The 14,357-nt window shown below is 43.1% G+C and overlaps 2 protein-coding genes across 4 annotated transcripts in view; both read left to right on the plus strand.

The window, feature by feature from the left end:
• The first annotated feature begins 2,164 nt into the window (after positions 1-2,164).
• The window catches only part of ida (anaphase promoting complex subunit 5 ida), a 149,585-nt gene continuing 137,392 nt past the window's right edge, over positions 2,165-14,357 (plus strand). For 2 of the 3 annotated variants that reach the window (XM_045767699.2, XM_045767701.2), the window contains exons 1-2: positions 2,165-2,284; positions 11,871-12,026. In XM_045767699.2, coding sequence (XP_045623655.1) covers positions 11,882-12,026 — 145 coding nt within the window. In that variant the 5' untranslated portion in view covers positions 2,165-2,284; positions 11,871-11,881. The remainder of the gene's footprint in view (positions 2,285-11,870; positions 12,027-14,357) is intronic. The other variant, XM_045767700.2, reaches the window with a different exon arrangement.
• LOC138356410 (tigger transposable element-derived protein 1-like) lies at positions 4,408-5,055 on the plus strand. Its single transcript, XM_069312550.1, has one exon. The coding sequence runs from the start codon at positions 4,408-4,410 to the stop codon at positions 5,053-5,055; it is 648 nt and encodes a 215-aa protein (XP_069168651.1).

Here is a 14,357-nt window from a genome sequence, read left to right on the forward strand (position 1 = left end):
CATTAGGTCTTTTACGGCCTCTTGGCCGGGTACATTACGTGTTATGTGGTCTCTCACTTATTAGTTATTCTTTGTGTCCTGCCTGTTATATCCTAGTGTTATATAATTACTACACATTTGCACTCGGCCTTAATTCTAGTACCAGTTAACCTTTAGGTTTCTGCAGAATTAGTTTCCATGTCACTATAGGCTAAGGTCTCATACTTACTACGGGTGTACCTTTTAAGTTAAATCTAGTCCTTGGAATTGTTACTGTTAATTCTTACTTTATATATTTACTTTATATATTTTAATATAAACGTTATATATTCCTTAAATTATATTTGAAACTTTGTATATTTACATGTTCAATATTAAGTTTTATATAATATCAACTTTGTTAAGTCTATAATATAAACCGTGTTTAATATAAACTTTATATAATTACTTACTTTATGTGAACTTTATATATTTACATGTTCTGCAGAATTTAATCTTCAATAAACTTTAACGCCCCATACTGCCAGTATCTTTCTCCCCCTGGTCAGAAAAGCTGCTATTAGGACAATATCCAACTCTGGGCCCAGGCATCACTCGGTACCCCTACTCAAATCTCTGAATATGTTAGATATTAAGTCACTGCACATTCTCTCATGTGTATTATACATATATAAAACGCTGAACTGTAATGCCAATCCTGACCTCAAAAGCTTCATTGAAGGTTGTAACAAATCCCATTATTCGCACACCCTCCGTCACTATGTGATGGAGTGCGAAAAGATACGTGAATTTAGAGACAATTCTATAACCAATGTTCCAGCAATGTGTCAATATTTCATTCAAAATGATCTGCTACCAGAAATTTTAGCCAAATATCCCAAGTTTGCTAACTGTAGGTAGTAACTAAGTGATTGTAACCTATCCACCGCTTCCCACTGGATGGGGGGCGGTGTGCAGGACAAACATATAACTTGTGACACTAGCTCTCCACATATGTCAGTTGCTTAATTTAGAACCTGTACTTGAGGTCGATCTCGAACCCATTGTTGATGTGATGACTTATATTGAATTTTGTAACTAGCTCATCAAGATTGTAACTTGCTTAGCTAAATGAATTGTTGGGTTCAGTCCCTGAGCCCATTATGTGCCTCTGTAACCCTTTCCACTACCGCCCACAAGATGGGTATGGGGTGCATAATAAATGAACTAAACTAACCACACCAGAAATAAATACAGTTTTGATATTCTTAGAGTACGACTTAATCAAACTAGAAATGCTCTGCAAATCAAGGGACCCAGAATGTGGAATGACCTTCCCAACCATGTTAAAGACTGTACCTCTCTCAACCAGTTTAAGATAAAAACGAAGCACTACCTAATAAATTCCCTGTAACCTACCTTACCCCCCTATTGTCAACCCATGTATGTTTTCTGAATCAACGCTGTTTGTCGATCTAATTGTATTTGTGCTGCGTTTTCAGCCATGTTTCCCCCTTTTTTATCTTTATTTTTATTTGTTCTCAACACATTTTATTCTTTATACTCAATTAGTATTAAGTTTTAGTCATTAATGTTTTTCCTGCCCGAAACGCTTTGCGTAATAGTGGCTTTAGGCATTGTATGTACTAGCTCCCTCTATAAATCGATCAAATTATGTAAAATCTCTTGTATGTATGTACCTTACCTGAATAAACATTTTATTTTATTTTATGTGGAGAGCTAGTGTCACAATTGATATGTTTGTCCTGCACACCGCCCCCCATCCAGTGGGCAGCGGTGGATAGGTAACAATTACTCAATTACTACCTACAGTTAGCAAACTGGGGATATTTGGCTAAATTTTCTGGTAGCAGATCATTTTGAATGAAATATTTACACATCGTTGGAACATTGGTTATAGAATTGTCTCTAAATTCACGTATCTTTTCGCATTCCATCACATAGTGACGGAGGGTGTGCGAATAATTTTGTTGCCACAGTTTACATTTGGTCTACATCAGCAGATAATGAGAATTCATTAAGTTTGTTAATAAAAAAAATTGAATATGATTAAAATAAAATTATTTTTCAAGGTTAAAACACATGTTCTTTAACTTATAATTTACAGTACGAATATAAAATTGAATAATTTTAAATTATAATATTAGAATATAGGAAAAGTTTTTAAACGAGTTGTAAATAAAATATAATGAACTTGCGAACGTGCGAGTGCTTTGAAAAACAAACAAGGTGGTACGGCTGCAGCTAAGGTATACGCGGAGCTCCGCCTTGTCATGTCTGGTTTTCAGTGCTGGTAACCCTCAAGGTTGGTTCAGGACAGGCATTTCATGCAAATTATCTCTTCCAATGTTTCAATATGACAGTGCCAGAACCCTCGCTGTCCTTCCACCTCGGACACATTGAGAGGAAGCCTACCACTTAATGTTTAATGTTTTAATGTTTTTCCTGCCCGAAACGCTTTGCGTAATAGTGGCTTTAGGCATTGTATGTACTAGCTCTATCTATAAAGCCAACAAACTTTGTAAATCTCTTTATGTATGTACCTTACCTAAATAAAGATTATTATTATTATTATTATTACTTGGTCTGGACACTATTTTTGTAGCTCGATAATGAACATCTTCAAATTGGCAAAATCTTTTTTTTTTTTTTTATAAGTGACAATATCTGAATGCAGTGTTCTAATATAGAACAAAATTGAATTGTACAGTGAGAATAATCTTTTTTCCATTCAAAATGCAAAAGATTTCCATTTGAAACCTAATTCAATATTTATTGGCTTTCTCTACAACCTCAAATCAATTTAATCAAATCAAATGTTTATTCAGGTAAAAGTACATACATAGAGGATTAGTTAGAAACATAATGTTGGATTTATAGATTGAGCTATTACATACAGTACCTAAAGCCACTAGTACGCATGGTGTTTTGGGCAAGGTGAGGTGGGGAAAAAAGCACTTAGACTAAAACTTAATAACCTCGGTACATTGCTAACTTAACCTCGGTACATTGCTAACTTAACCTCGGTACATTGCTAACTTAACCTCGGATGATTTGCCACTCTCACTCCCAGGGCTTTGGGAGTGCGGTCTTTGGTAGGTCTTTTACAGACCTACCACAGAGGGCAGTCTCCATGGTGCAGTGGTAAGACACTTACTCGGCTTTTCGCGAGCGCTTTGGCCTGGGGTTCGTATCCTGGCCGGGGAGGATTGACCTTATGCCAATCCTTGACTGTTGCCTCTGTTCACCCAGCAGTGAATGGGTGCCTGGTTGTTTAACGATTTTGTGGGTTATATTCCAGGGGAAAATGAAGATTAAGGACTTGCCCGAAACACTGTGTGCTTTGTACAAGAATGTAAGAGCGTGTCTGTACAGTGGCCCCTCCACTTACGAATTTAATCCATTCCCAGAGACAGGGTCTTAACTCAAACATTCGTAACTCGAAAAAAAATTCTCATTAGAAATACATAACGTAAATTGAATAAATCCGTTCCACACTATCAAAAATAATAACTCTAAAATACATTTCATACATAATACACACACACATAGTTTGTACTATAGTATGTATATGTTATAGCTGACCTTTATTGATGACTCTTCTTGGCATATGGAAGATGGTGAGGAGAGGAGGAGGAGGAGAGGTGTTACTGTTTGGAAGGGGAGTTCCCTTTCATTATAACATCAGGCAGTGATGACTTCTTTGGGGTACTCTCTCTTCTATGTATTGCCTGCATACCACTAGAACCTGGTTGTGGCTCACTGTTCGTTTTTATCACTATTTATTTATTTATTTATTTATATCCAAGATGGTACATTGGGTTTATGAGTACAGAGCATTGAAGTTTTACTTTCTTGTAAAGCCACTAGCATGCATAGCATTTTGAGCATATCCTTATTCTAACATATAATCTTAAGAAGGTAATTTCTTAATCCACGAATATATTTTTGTTCATTTTTTGCACACAGTTCCAAATGCATTTTATTTGTTTTTTGTGCCAATCCTATGTATAATGAACACGTACACTATATTATAGCAGTAGAACATACGTACTGTCCGAAGACATTGTGTTACGTGCATGACACGTGTAAACATGTTGCACATATTTCCCATGCATCATGCTAATTTATGTATATATACAATCTATTTACACACTAAAATTACAGACCGATAGCACTAACATCGCACATTACTGGTGGAGGGATGGAGGGGGAGGGAGAGAGGGAGTGAAAGGGAGAGGGGGAGTGAAGGGGAGTGAAAGGGAGTGAGGGAGATTGAGGAAGAGAGGGAAATAGGCAGAGCGGGGGGGGGGGGAGAGGAAGGAGGACAATCAGGGGGGTGAGGGATGGAAGGTCAAGTCCCAGTGGTGAGGGGTGAGGTTGGCGGTAGGCTGGTTTGTGCGTGCGTGTGTGTGTGTGTGGGTGAATATGATGGTGTGCCCTGCCATCAAAAAATATTTGCAGGAGAACAGTTTGCCTCTCAAGGCCCCGCTTCTCCTCAATAATGCTCCTGCCCATCCTCCAGGCTTGGAGGATTCATTGGATGAGGAATTTGGGTTTCTTACAATAAAGTTCCTTACTCCCAACACCACTCCTCTACTTCAGCCTATGGACCAGAAAATCATTTCCAATTTTAAGAAACTTTATGAAAGGGCACTTTTCCGGAGATGTGTCGAAGTGACGGATGCCACAAACCTCACCCTCAAAGAGTTCTGGAAAAACCATTTTAACATTTATAGTGCTCTGAAGCTTGTTGACAAAGCCTGGCAAGAAGTGACTGTAAGAACCATGATCTCTGGCTGTAGAAAACTGTGGCCTAAATGTGTTGCAGAACGAGACTTTGAGGGGTTTGAGCCTGAACCTGAAGTGCCTCTCGTTGAGGAAATTGTTTCTCTGGGTCGGCAGTTGGGTTTGGAGTTGGATGGTGCTAATGTGGAGGAGTTGGTGGAAGAACACAACGAAAATCTGACCACCGAAAAACTCCAAGCCCTTCAAAAGGAGCAGCAAGAAGAGGCAGCTGAGGAAATTTCTTCAGAGGAGGATGTGCCAGTAGAGAATCTCTTCCTCAAAAATTAAGAAAATGTGTGCAGCATGGGAAGAATTGCAAACCTTTGCTGAAACGACTCGCCCAAATCAAGCTGCAGTAGGTCATTGCCTTAACCTATTCAATGACACTGTGATGCATCATTACAGACTAATGTTAAAACAAAGGGAAAAACAAATGTTTCTTGACAAATTTGTAATGAGACAAATAAGCACTGAACCACAACCAGGTCCTAGTGGTATTCAGGCAAAACGTAGGAGAGAGAGTACCCCAGAGAAAACATCATTGCCTGATGTGATAATGGAAGGGGACTCCCCTTCCAAACAGTAACAACTATCCTCCTCCCCCCCCTCATCACCATCTTCCATACGCCATCAAGAGCCCTCCATAAAGGTAAGAGAAACTTTGGTACTGTATTGTAGTTAGAAAAAAACATTGTATTCAGTATAAAATGTATTTGTATTTTAATATTTTGGAGGGTGGGGAACGGATTAATTCAAATCCCTTCATTTCTTATGGGAAAAGTCGCTTCGACTTGCGATATTTCGACTCACGATATTTCGACTTACGATCTGTCTCTGGAAACGGATTAGCATCATAAGTCGAGGCCCCATTGTATTTCCCAAACTAGCCACTCTTTAGTTTGAAAAGAGCTGAAAAGGACCTGGTAAGTGAATCTCTTGTTATAACAGATTTTACAAAGGGAGCTGTAATAATAACTAGTGGTATGGAACTATAGTTCCATATATAGGTTATTTTATACTTGGAATTCACTACAGAGCATACATTAATTCCCACATAGAGGTACAGTAATAGCATAACCCACACGAGAGGCTGGAATCAAAACATTCCCAGTGTTAGTTGGGACATTCATAATAATAGTACTAATCCTACCCAATCTCTAACATCCTACACTATTCTGTAAAAAAAGCACCACATACCACACTGCACTGGTACTTAAAGATTACAGAGATCATGATCATCCAAGGCTGTAAAAGGTGTTTACTATATACAATTGCACATACAGGTTTGGACTGAGTTTCTACATTTAACACTTGAATTGTAATGTTTTCCAATCACAGTTGTATCTGGGAGTGCTTTTATAAGAACTGAAGCATTTGTTTACATGCTTTTAGAGAGGACAGTTCACCCATGGTGAATATGCTTACTGCACATTTGCATGCTAGCTTCTGCCTTAGTGAGAGTTTATAGTGCACTGACTGCAGTGTTCATCAGTGAAACACATTAAAAGGGTCCCTTCCTTACATTATGTGGCTCAGTGTCCTGGTAAGTAGCGGGACAAGCCTACCAGGAACAAGTCAAAACCTGGCTCCCCTTTACTGAGGTGCAGAGAGCAGTGGCACTATGATAAAAGTGTCAATGAATTTTAATCATGTCCACCACTACCAGGGAAGTACCCACAAAGTCAGCATAACAAAACAGACTACTGCTGGTTATAAAAATATGAAGACCTTAAAATCACTGAAGGAACTAGCTCATTTGCCCCCACCTCGTCCCCTTGTTTGGGGGAAAGGGTGAGGCAGAATGGGTCATCCGGCTGCTTCACCATTGGTATCTAGTGACTGGGCTGTCATCTGTGGCTCTGGCTCCAGTTTCTTGACTTTGGCCTAAGTGGTGGTTTTTTGTCTTTGTGGCTGATCCAATGCAAATTTTGTGTTGCATTAGCCAGGATTATAGGGTGCTGGGAGCTGCATGTGCACAGGGTTTTCATGTCGTGTGTTCTCTAGTGCTTCCCATGTGCTTTCAGGGTTACCTTCCCTGGAAGTGTTCTGGGTTTGTTCCCTTTAGTTTGCTACCTCGCTTGTGGCAGTCCTCACCTTAGGTCGGTTTATTTTTGGATTTTGGTCTTCCCTGCTGTCAAGAGTGGAGTTTGGCTGGCAGGGCGCACTGGGTATTGCATGTCCTAACCACAGCACACCGAGGTCAGCTGGGTCGGTTTACTTTTACCTACTTATGTCCATCCTTCTCTCTTTCCCTTTGGTCCTGGTGAGACTTGGTTCTTTGCTCAGGAGGACCTATTTCTATTTCATAGCAGGGTCCCAGTGCCTGGGCTTCCTATACAGCTATTCCCTGCAGACCTTGGAAAATCCCTGCTAGTTCGATGGTCTAATGAATAGCCCTGCTGAACTCGCTATCACGTTGTGCGAGTTTGTGGGTTGTGTTTTGTCTGTGCCACAAGGTGATGATCATATGTTTTGTGTCTGCCATACTCCCTGCTGTGCCTGTAACACCTTCGATCCTGAGTTGTGTGGGACTTGTTCTCCTCATGTTACTCATCTTGCACACCCTTGTGATGATGTGCAGGGTTAACAGGCAGCGACTGCTTTACGTTTATGATTTTCTGTTGTACAGCAGTTTAGGTTGTGTACCCAGTTGGATGCCCCGAAGCTACCTTGCTAGGTGAATAGGGACATGGATTTGGAGGTGTTGGTTAATTCAACTGTGATTCCATCCTAACCACCACTTCCTTACCCTTTGGGCTTGGTGCACCGTTCCTGTGGTCTTTACTCCTTGCTTCTGGCCCCGAAGGGTCTGAGGGTTTCGGGGTTGAGGCTCGGTCTAGCTTGGATTGTGGCATGGTCGGCTCCAGGGTTCACCCCCCTTTCCGACTTGGGGGTGGAAGCAGTTGAGCCTGTTGATCCCATTGGAGCTTCTGGGTCTTTGTTTCAGCTATCACTTATCTTTGAAGCCTTTCCCTTGAACTCCACGTCTCTTTCCTGGGCTGTGAGTGTGGATAACGGCTCTGCCCCCGGGACTCTCTGATAGGGTTCCTGGGGCTTGGGAGGAGTCTGACATGGACCCTTGGGTCCCATTTGATCCCTCATGGTCTCTTGTTCCTTCTGTGGAGGGCCCTTTATTGCAAGGTAAGGGTAAAGCAGTATCCCCTTTCCCTGTATGAGTTTTATGAGTTCGGGTGCTCCCAGGGTTTGTTTCTGGATGACCTTGCGTTCCTCCGATTAGCCTTTCTGAAGATTTCTGACCTCTCGACCTTCCCTGGCAGAGGCTTGGGAGGCTATCTGTGCTTACCTCTTGCTTAATCCAGAATTTGCCTCTGTGATGGATCCGGCCTCTTTTGAGTTCAATTCTTCTTCTCCATATTGGTTGCATTATGAGGTTTTGGAGTCATCCTGGCTGGTAGACATTCCTTTGTTTTTACTTGAGGCTTAACAGTTTCTGTTGGTCCTACTAGCTTGAGTGGTGTGAGACTACTTCTGTTTTGCAGGTATTTCTGGGTGGCGCTTCTTTTGTGTGTGTTTTAATGTCTGCCTGTTTGCTCCCACTCTCCAAAGGGATGTTGGTTTGCTACAGCTTCATGTTCAGGTTCCTCAGTTGTCTGCTTCACTAGTGGCGAAGGACCTTCGTGCTCGTTTGCAACTGGAAGCTGTCATGTGCTTGTTGTGCCTTCTGGAGCTGCATTCAGATTGGCTCTTGGAGGATGTTGGGGCTCTCAGCAGTGCTCTTCTTGTTGGGGTTTTGGTCTCCACTGTTGTGTCATCAGCAGCTTTTCTTAAGCTGTATGCCCTATCCTATTGGAGGCGGTGGCCAGGATTTTTGCCTCCTGGCTTGTGTGTCGGTAAGCTATGCTGGATTTCTCCTTGGAATTGCTGTGGGCCCTAGCCCTTCTTTCCAGTTCTCCTTTCTTTCCAGAGAAGGTGGTCTAATACTTGTCCTGTGTGGCTACTGCTTGTCGGAATCCATTGTCGGAATTTCCTGTGTCTTCAGGGTTGTTCTCATATTTCAAGATGTTTTGGCAGGGCTAGGGAGGCATCTTCTGCTGGTCAGAGTAAAACTGAAGGAACCTTCCTTTGGTCGGTTCTTTCTCTGGTCGGCACCATGCTCGCTCCTTATGGAAGTCTGGTTCGAAGGGTTCATGCTGGTCCTTTCACAGTTCACCCCTTTGATGGGGTGGTGGTAGGGGAGGGGTAGGGCTTGTCCAGTTTGTCGGCGCCAGGTCCCCTGATTTATGGGCTTTTCGGGTTGTTTCATGTGGCCTATGGTAGAGTTGGTCGGTCCTTCCTCTTTTTTGTGGGTACGGTGTATTGGGGCAAGCCACCTCTCCTCATCTTCAAGTCATCCTGGGGTGTGTTTCTTCGAGGTGGTCGAAACGACCCTTTCTCCTTAGAGGGTTTACAGTATATTCTGGTCCCCCAAAACAGGATTCTCCAGATCTCCAGTTCATCCTCGACTTGTCCGGGTTGAACTGGTTCATTCCTTGCCCCTCCTTTTGGATGTCTCAGGCCCATTTCATCTTCAAGCCAGGTGCTTGGATGATTTCTCTGGACCTCCGGGACACATACTGGCACATCCCCATTCATCTGGGATTTGGATTGGTTAGGCTTTGTCGTGGGACGACAGGCTTACTGTTTTCGAGTTCTCCCATCACAGTGACCTGCCTTCATCTTCTTGGTGTTCGAGTTCTGGCCTACCTCGATGATTGGTTGTGTGGGGCTCTCAGCTGGTACGCTTGTCTGCTAGCTACGGATCTGGTTCTTTCTCGGCTTCACCGGGTTCGGGTTTCTGGGGAACTAGCAGAATTCCATTTGGTTCCATCCCTGGTTCGGACTTGGCAGGGTCTCCTTTCGAATGCTCGGTCGGCTTCACTGTCCTAAATCTTCAGTGGCCTTGATTTGGTGGTTGCTCGAGCAGCTGTGTGGGAGTCTCGACTTTACCCTACTTGTATTCCCCTTGGGCAGGGTTTGGCTTCAGAAACTGTTTGGTTTCTCCGGAACCGGCTCTTTGCCACAGCAGCGATCACTGGATGCAGACTCTGGAAGCCCTTTGCCAGTTGCTGTGTCGCCGGCTTCATCTTAGGGTTTGTCGGAGTTCTGTCCCCTGGCATCTTCCTCAGCCATCGCTTTTCATTTTCACTGATGCCTCCGACCTTGGTTGTGGATTTGTGACCAGTGCTCACCAAGCTTGTCAGGGGCCATGATCTCTTTGCCCCCATCGGGTTCACAGTAATGTGCAGGAGCTTGAGGCTATATGGCATGCATTGTGGAGGGTTTGGGTCCCTCTGGGCTCCATAGTCCAGCTCTATTCAGAATGTCTCCCTGTAGTTCATTGTTTCAACCTGGGGGGTTCTTTGTGTTCCCTGTTTCTTTGGAGCTGAACTCTACATGTAGTTCGTCTTCTGGATTCTCAGGGTTTAGCTCTCTGTGCTGTTGACATCCAGGGGGTGTCCAATGTCCTGGCTGATGATCTTTCTCAGTTCTATCCCATCTCCACGGAGTGGACTGTCGATGCCAACTCCTTCCGTTTGCCTGATGTTCGAACTCCCAGACATGGACCTCTTCGTGACGGCTTGGTCATAGTGCCTTCCTCTTTATATGGCGTTGTTCCCCAACTGCAAGACTCACGATGGATGCCTTTCAGCTTGATTGGTCAAGGTGGGGATTTCTGTATCTCTTCCCCCCCTCCCCCCTCATCTAGCTCTTACTCAGAATCTTGGCAGGGTGGCCCTTCTGGCTTCCTAGTGGCTGGCTCAGCCTTGGTTCCCGGTGCTCCTTGTTTGGACCATGTTCTCTTCTGCCTTTCTTCCACTCATTTCATGGTATCCCCTTCGGTCCACGATTGCCTTCGTTAGGCTCTCTTTTTATCTCGCTCACATTCTGTTGTCATGCGGGTGAACTTCATGCTCTCCCTCGGCGCCAGGGTTTTTGTTCTTTTGACACCTGCATGTTTTGTTTATCAGCAGCCAGCTCCTCCTATTCTGGTGTAGAATAAGTTGGTTGGCTTCTGGAGGGGTCGTTTGGTAGTGGACGCTTGGTTAGTTTGGTCGAGGTGCGTCATGTGTTGTGTTTGATGGTGACGCTGCGCCGCTACCTTTGTGCCACCGCTTCTGCTTTGGTGGACTCATTGTGGGATGATCTGGTTTCCTTGGTCTCTTGTAACAGGGCTTGTGTTTCTCAGGTTGTCCACAGTGTTAAGTCTAGCCAGTCTGCGGTCTACCCTTATGCCCGTGACACTAAAAATTGTGTTCTTTCGACCGTGTTTACCAATATGTCTTGGGCCGATATTTGGGCACTGGTTTTAGAGGTCAAACAGGGTCCTGGCAGCCAGATATCTTGTTAATGTTCCTCCTCCTCGTGGGCCTTGTATGGCTTTGGGGGGTTGTATGTCACAGCCTGTGTTTTCTTCATCGTTGTGATACTGTACCTGTGGTGCTCCCTCCTCCTTGGTAAGTCCCCATCTTTTCTTTCTCTGCTAATGCTGAGAAAGGCAGTGGGTAGGTAGCTTCAGGGAGCCACAATGGGCTCCTCCAGAAAACCAATATTAAAATGCCAATTTCTGGGCGAGTCCAGATGGTTCCCTGATACCCTCCCTTTCCCAAGAAGTCATGGGTGGCTTTTCCCATCATAGAACAGAGGGAGGAGCAGCTGGCTGACCCGATCTGCTTTTCTTCTTCCCCCAAATGAGGGGGAAGGTGGGGCGAACGAGTTAATGGTAGTCTCGTGAATTTTCTATATTTTGTTTCCAATTTGGGGTAGTTCTTTTAGAGATTTTTAAGGTCTTCATATTTTTATAACCAGCAGTAAGTAGTATGTATTGTTTTGCTGACTTTGTGGGTGCTTTCCTGGTGGTGGGAGACATGATTAAAATTCACAAACAAGTTTATCAAAATGCCACTGCTCTCTGTACCTCATTAGAGGGGGGAGGGCCAGGTTCTGGCTCGTGGTCCCCGGTAGGACTAAAAGAACTCCGCGACTGATGGCACCTAGTAGTAGGGCACTAAATCAGCATTTGTAGCTTCAGGGAGCCACCAGAGCTCGCCCAAAAATTGGCATATCATTACATTTAACGCTGGGTTTTTTATTTTCCTTAACAGGTTCAAGAAATATGATTGGTCAGTCTATTTCTTCTCTGTATGGAGGCTCAAATAGGAGAGAGAGGGATGTTGTTACCCCTCACAGCATATCAATCTTGCTGTTTATTGAAAAATACACAAGATTGAGGCCTAAATACTGGGACAATAGGCCCACAGGTAAATGTTATGTCTGTATTCAAATTTGATTCATTGCATACATTGCCATACAAATCATTTATATCCTGTACTTAGATATTTACTTGTACTGTATATAAAAAAAAGCTTCTACTAGGGGTAACTGGTGCTTACATATTAGTGACTCTCTCTCATTGCTTATTTATCAGTGACTATGGGGAGTGAGATCAAGCTCTTTGTCCCCCCTTCCTAGTAGTTCATACCTGGAGTGCTAATTACTCCTTTCAACATTTAACGTGTTCACCATATTTCTTCTTAAAGTTGTGGACGTAATTTGCTTCAATAACCTCTTCCTTTAATGCATTCCACTTGCCTACCACCCATATAGGGAACGAGAACCTTCTTACATCTCTCTGACTCGACAGCATGTCCATCTTCCATCGATGTCCCCTTGGCCTACCTCTATTTAATTTAAATATTCATCCGTTATCCACTTTATCTATTTTCCTAAAGATCTTGTATATAGTTATCATATCTTCTGTTTATTCTTTCCTCTAAGATTGTGAGGTTGTGATTTCTCAACTTGTCCTCATAGTTGAGGCCTCTCATTCTTTTACTAATCTAGTTGCAAACCTCTGTACTTTCTGTTGGTGCTTCACAAGGTGTGTGTTCAATGCTGGAGCTTCATACTCGAGTAATGGTCTCACATAGGCAGTGTGTATGGACTTAAAAGCTTCATTGTTTAGATTCTTAACTTAAGTGATATTGGTGGGATGGTTCAGAGGACTGTATACTACACAGGTCTTGGACAGGGCTAAATGCTTATCATTGAGGCAATAAATTTGTCATCTTGTGTTACCTGATTCCATAAGTGATCCTTACTTCCTCTCTGTAACTGTTTGACTGCTTGACTGACACTATCTGACTTGAAAAATCCAGACTAATTTTTGATACTGTACTTCAAATATTCAGAATTTTCTAAACTGTATGTACAGTACATCGTATTTATAAGTAAGGCCCCCTCAATTTTTCCCTAGCCAAGAGCCAGATTCCAGTCTGTTATACAGTATACTGGGTAATGTATTTATTGTGTTCAAATTTACTATGCTTGTAACGTATTCCAGTTTCCACAAGCTTGTTGCTGAAGAAAGATTGCACTGTGCATTACTGTACATGGTGTAAGTTTCCAGTTCAAGATCTTGGAAACTTTAGTCACATCCTAACATGATTCTACATTTCTTTAATGAAAACAGTTTTTATTTTTACGGGGGAGCCCTGTCGGCTCCCCGGAGCTATCCAGGCTGAAATGTAACTTAGCTTTCTGGCATCAGTCAGTGCATGGAGTTCTTGCCTACCGGGAACCACGAGCCAGAACTTGCCCCCTCAGAGAGGTACAAGGAGCAATGAACTATAGAAACCCCTGTGTGGTTGGAAGCATTCTATTTCTGCCATCGACTGGGTCTGGCACCCAGAAAGGTAGGCACCCCAAAACAAACCCCTGTTCTGGTGAAAATATTGCTACTGAAAGCGGAACGAGTGGAGAGAATTCCCCAAATGAAATCTAGCAAACTAGCATGTCATCATCTCGTCTCTGTGCCGCTGTCTGCACACCTCCCCCCCCCATCCTGGGAGGGGAAAGGGGGACCCCCAGACCCTCGTGCTGGCGAACCAACCGGCAGTTCTTGGCTGATGTCATACTGGCAGGTCAGGTGACTCTGGCTCCTGCTTTGGTTTCAGTTTCTGTGCCTAGGTGCCTAGGTAAGTACTGCCCTTTGGGTTTGGGGCCTCCTTCCACAAGTCTCCTTGGGATCTACCTCCACTGTGTATTTTACTGCTCGGTACTTGGCAGCCCTTGGAGTCAGCTGGGGTTTCTGTTGCCCTTGTTTGCCTCTGGGTAGGCAACCCGATCTTGCACTTGCTTACAATCAATATTGGCTTATTTAATAAGTGCATATGTGACATACTAATTGATTGTGAATATTTTAGTTTACCTTGAAAAGATTCATAGAAAACACCGACCTCACCTAACCTTCTTAGTATGTTAAGATAAGCATCTTATTGCTTCTTATTTACAATTATTACTTAACCTATCAACAGTATAGGTTAAGTAATAATTGTAATTAAGAAGCAATAAGATGCTTATCTTAACATACTAAGAAGGTTAGGTGAGGTCGATGTTTTCTATGAAGCTTTTCAAGATAAACTATTCACAATCAATTAGTATGTCACATATGCACTTATTAAATAAGCCAATATTGACTATAAGCAAGTGCGAGAATGGGTTGGGATAGGAGGTAGTTTTCATCATTGGTAGGGACGCAGGGTACTACACAGCTAGTTCTCGCCTCTTAAAGCGGTCGGCTCTATTCCACT

The sequence above is a fragment of the Procambarus clarkii genome, chromosome 72 (genome assembly GCF_040958095.1).
Source record: "Procambarus clarkii isolate CNS0578487 chromosome 72, FALCON_Pclarkii_2.0, whole genome shotgun sequence".
NCBI lineage: Eukaryota > Metazoa > Arthropoda > Malacostraca > Decapoda > Cambaridae > Procambarus > Procambarus clarkii.

Excerpts from the sequence above, each read along its gene's own strand:
- LOC138356410 (XM_069312550.1), top strand. The coding sequence starts at position 4,408 with ATGATGGTGTGCCCTGCCATCAAAAAATATTTGCAGGAGAACAGTTTG.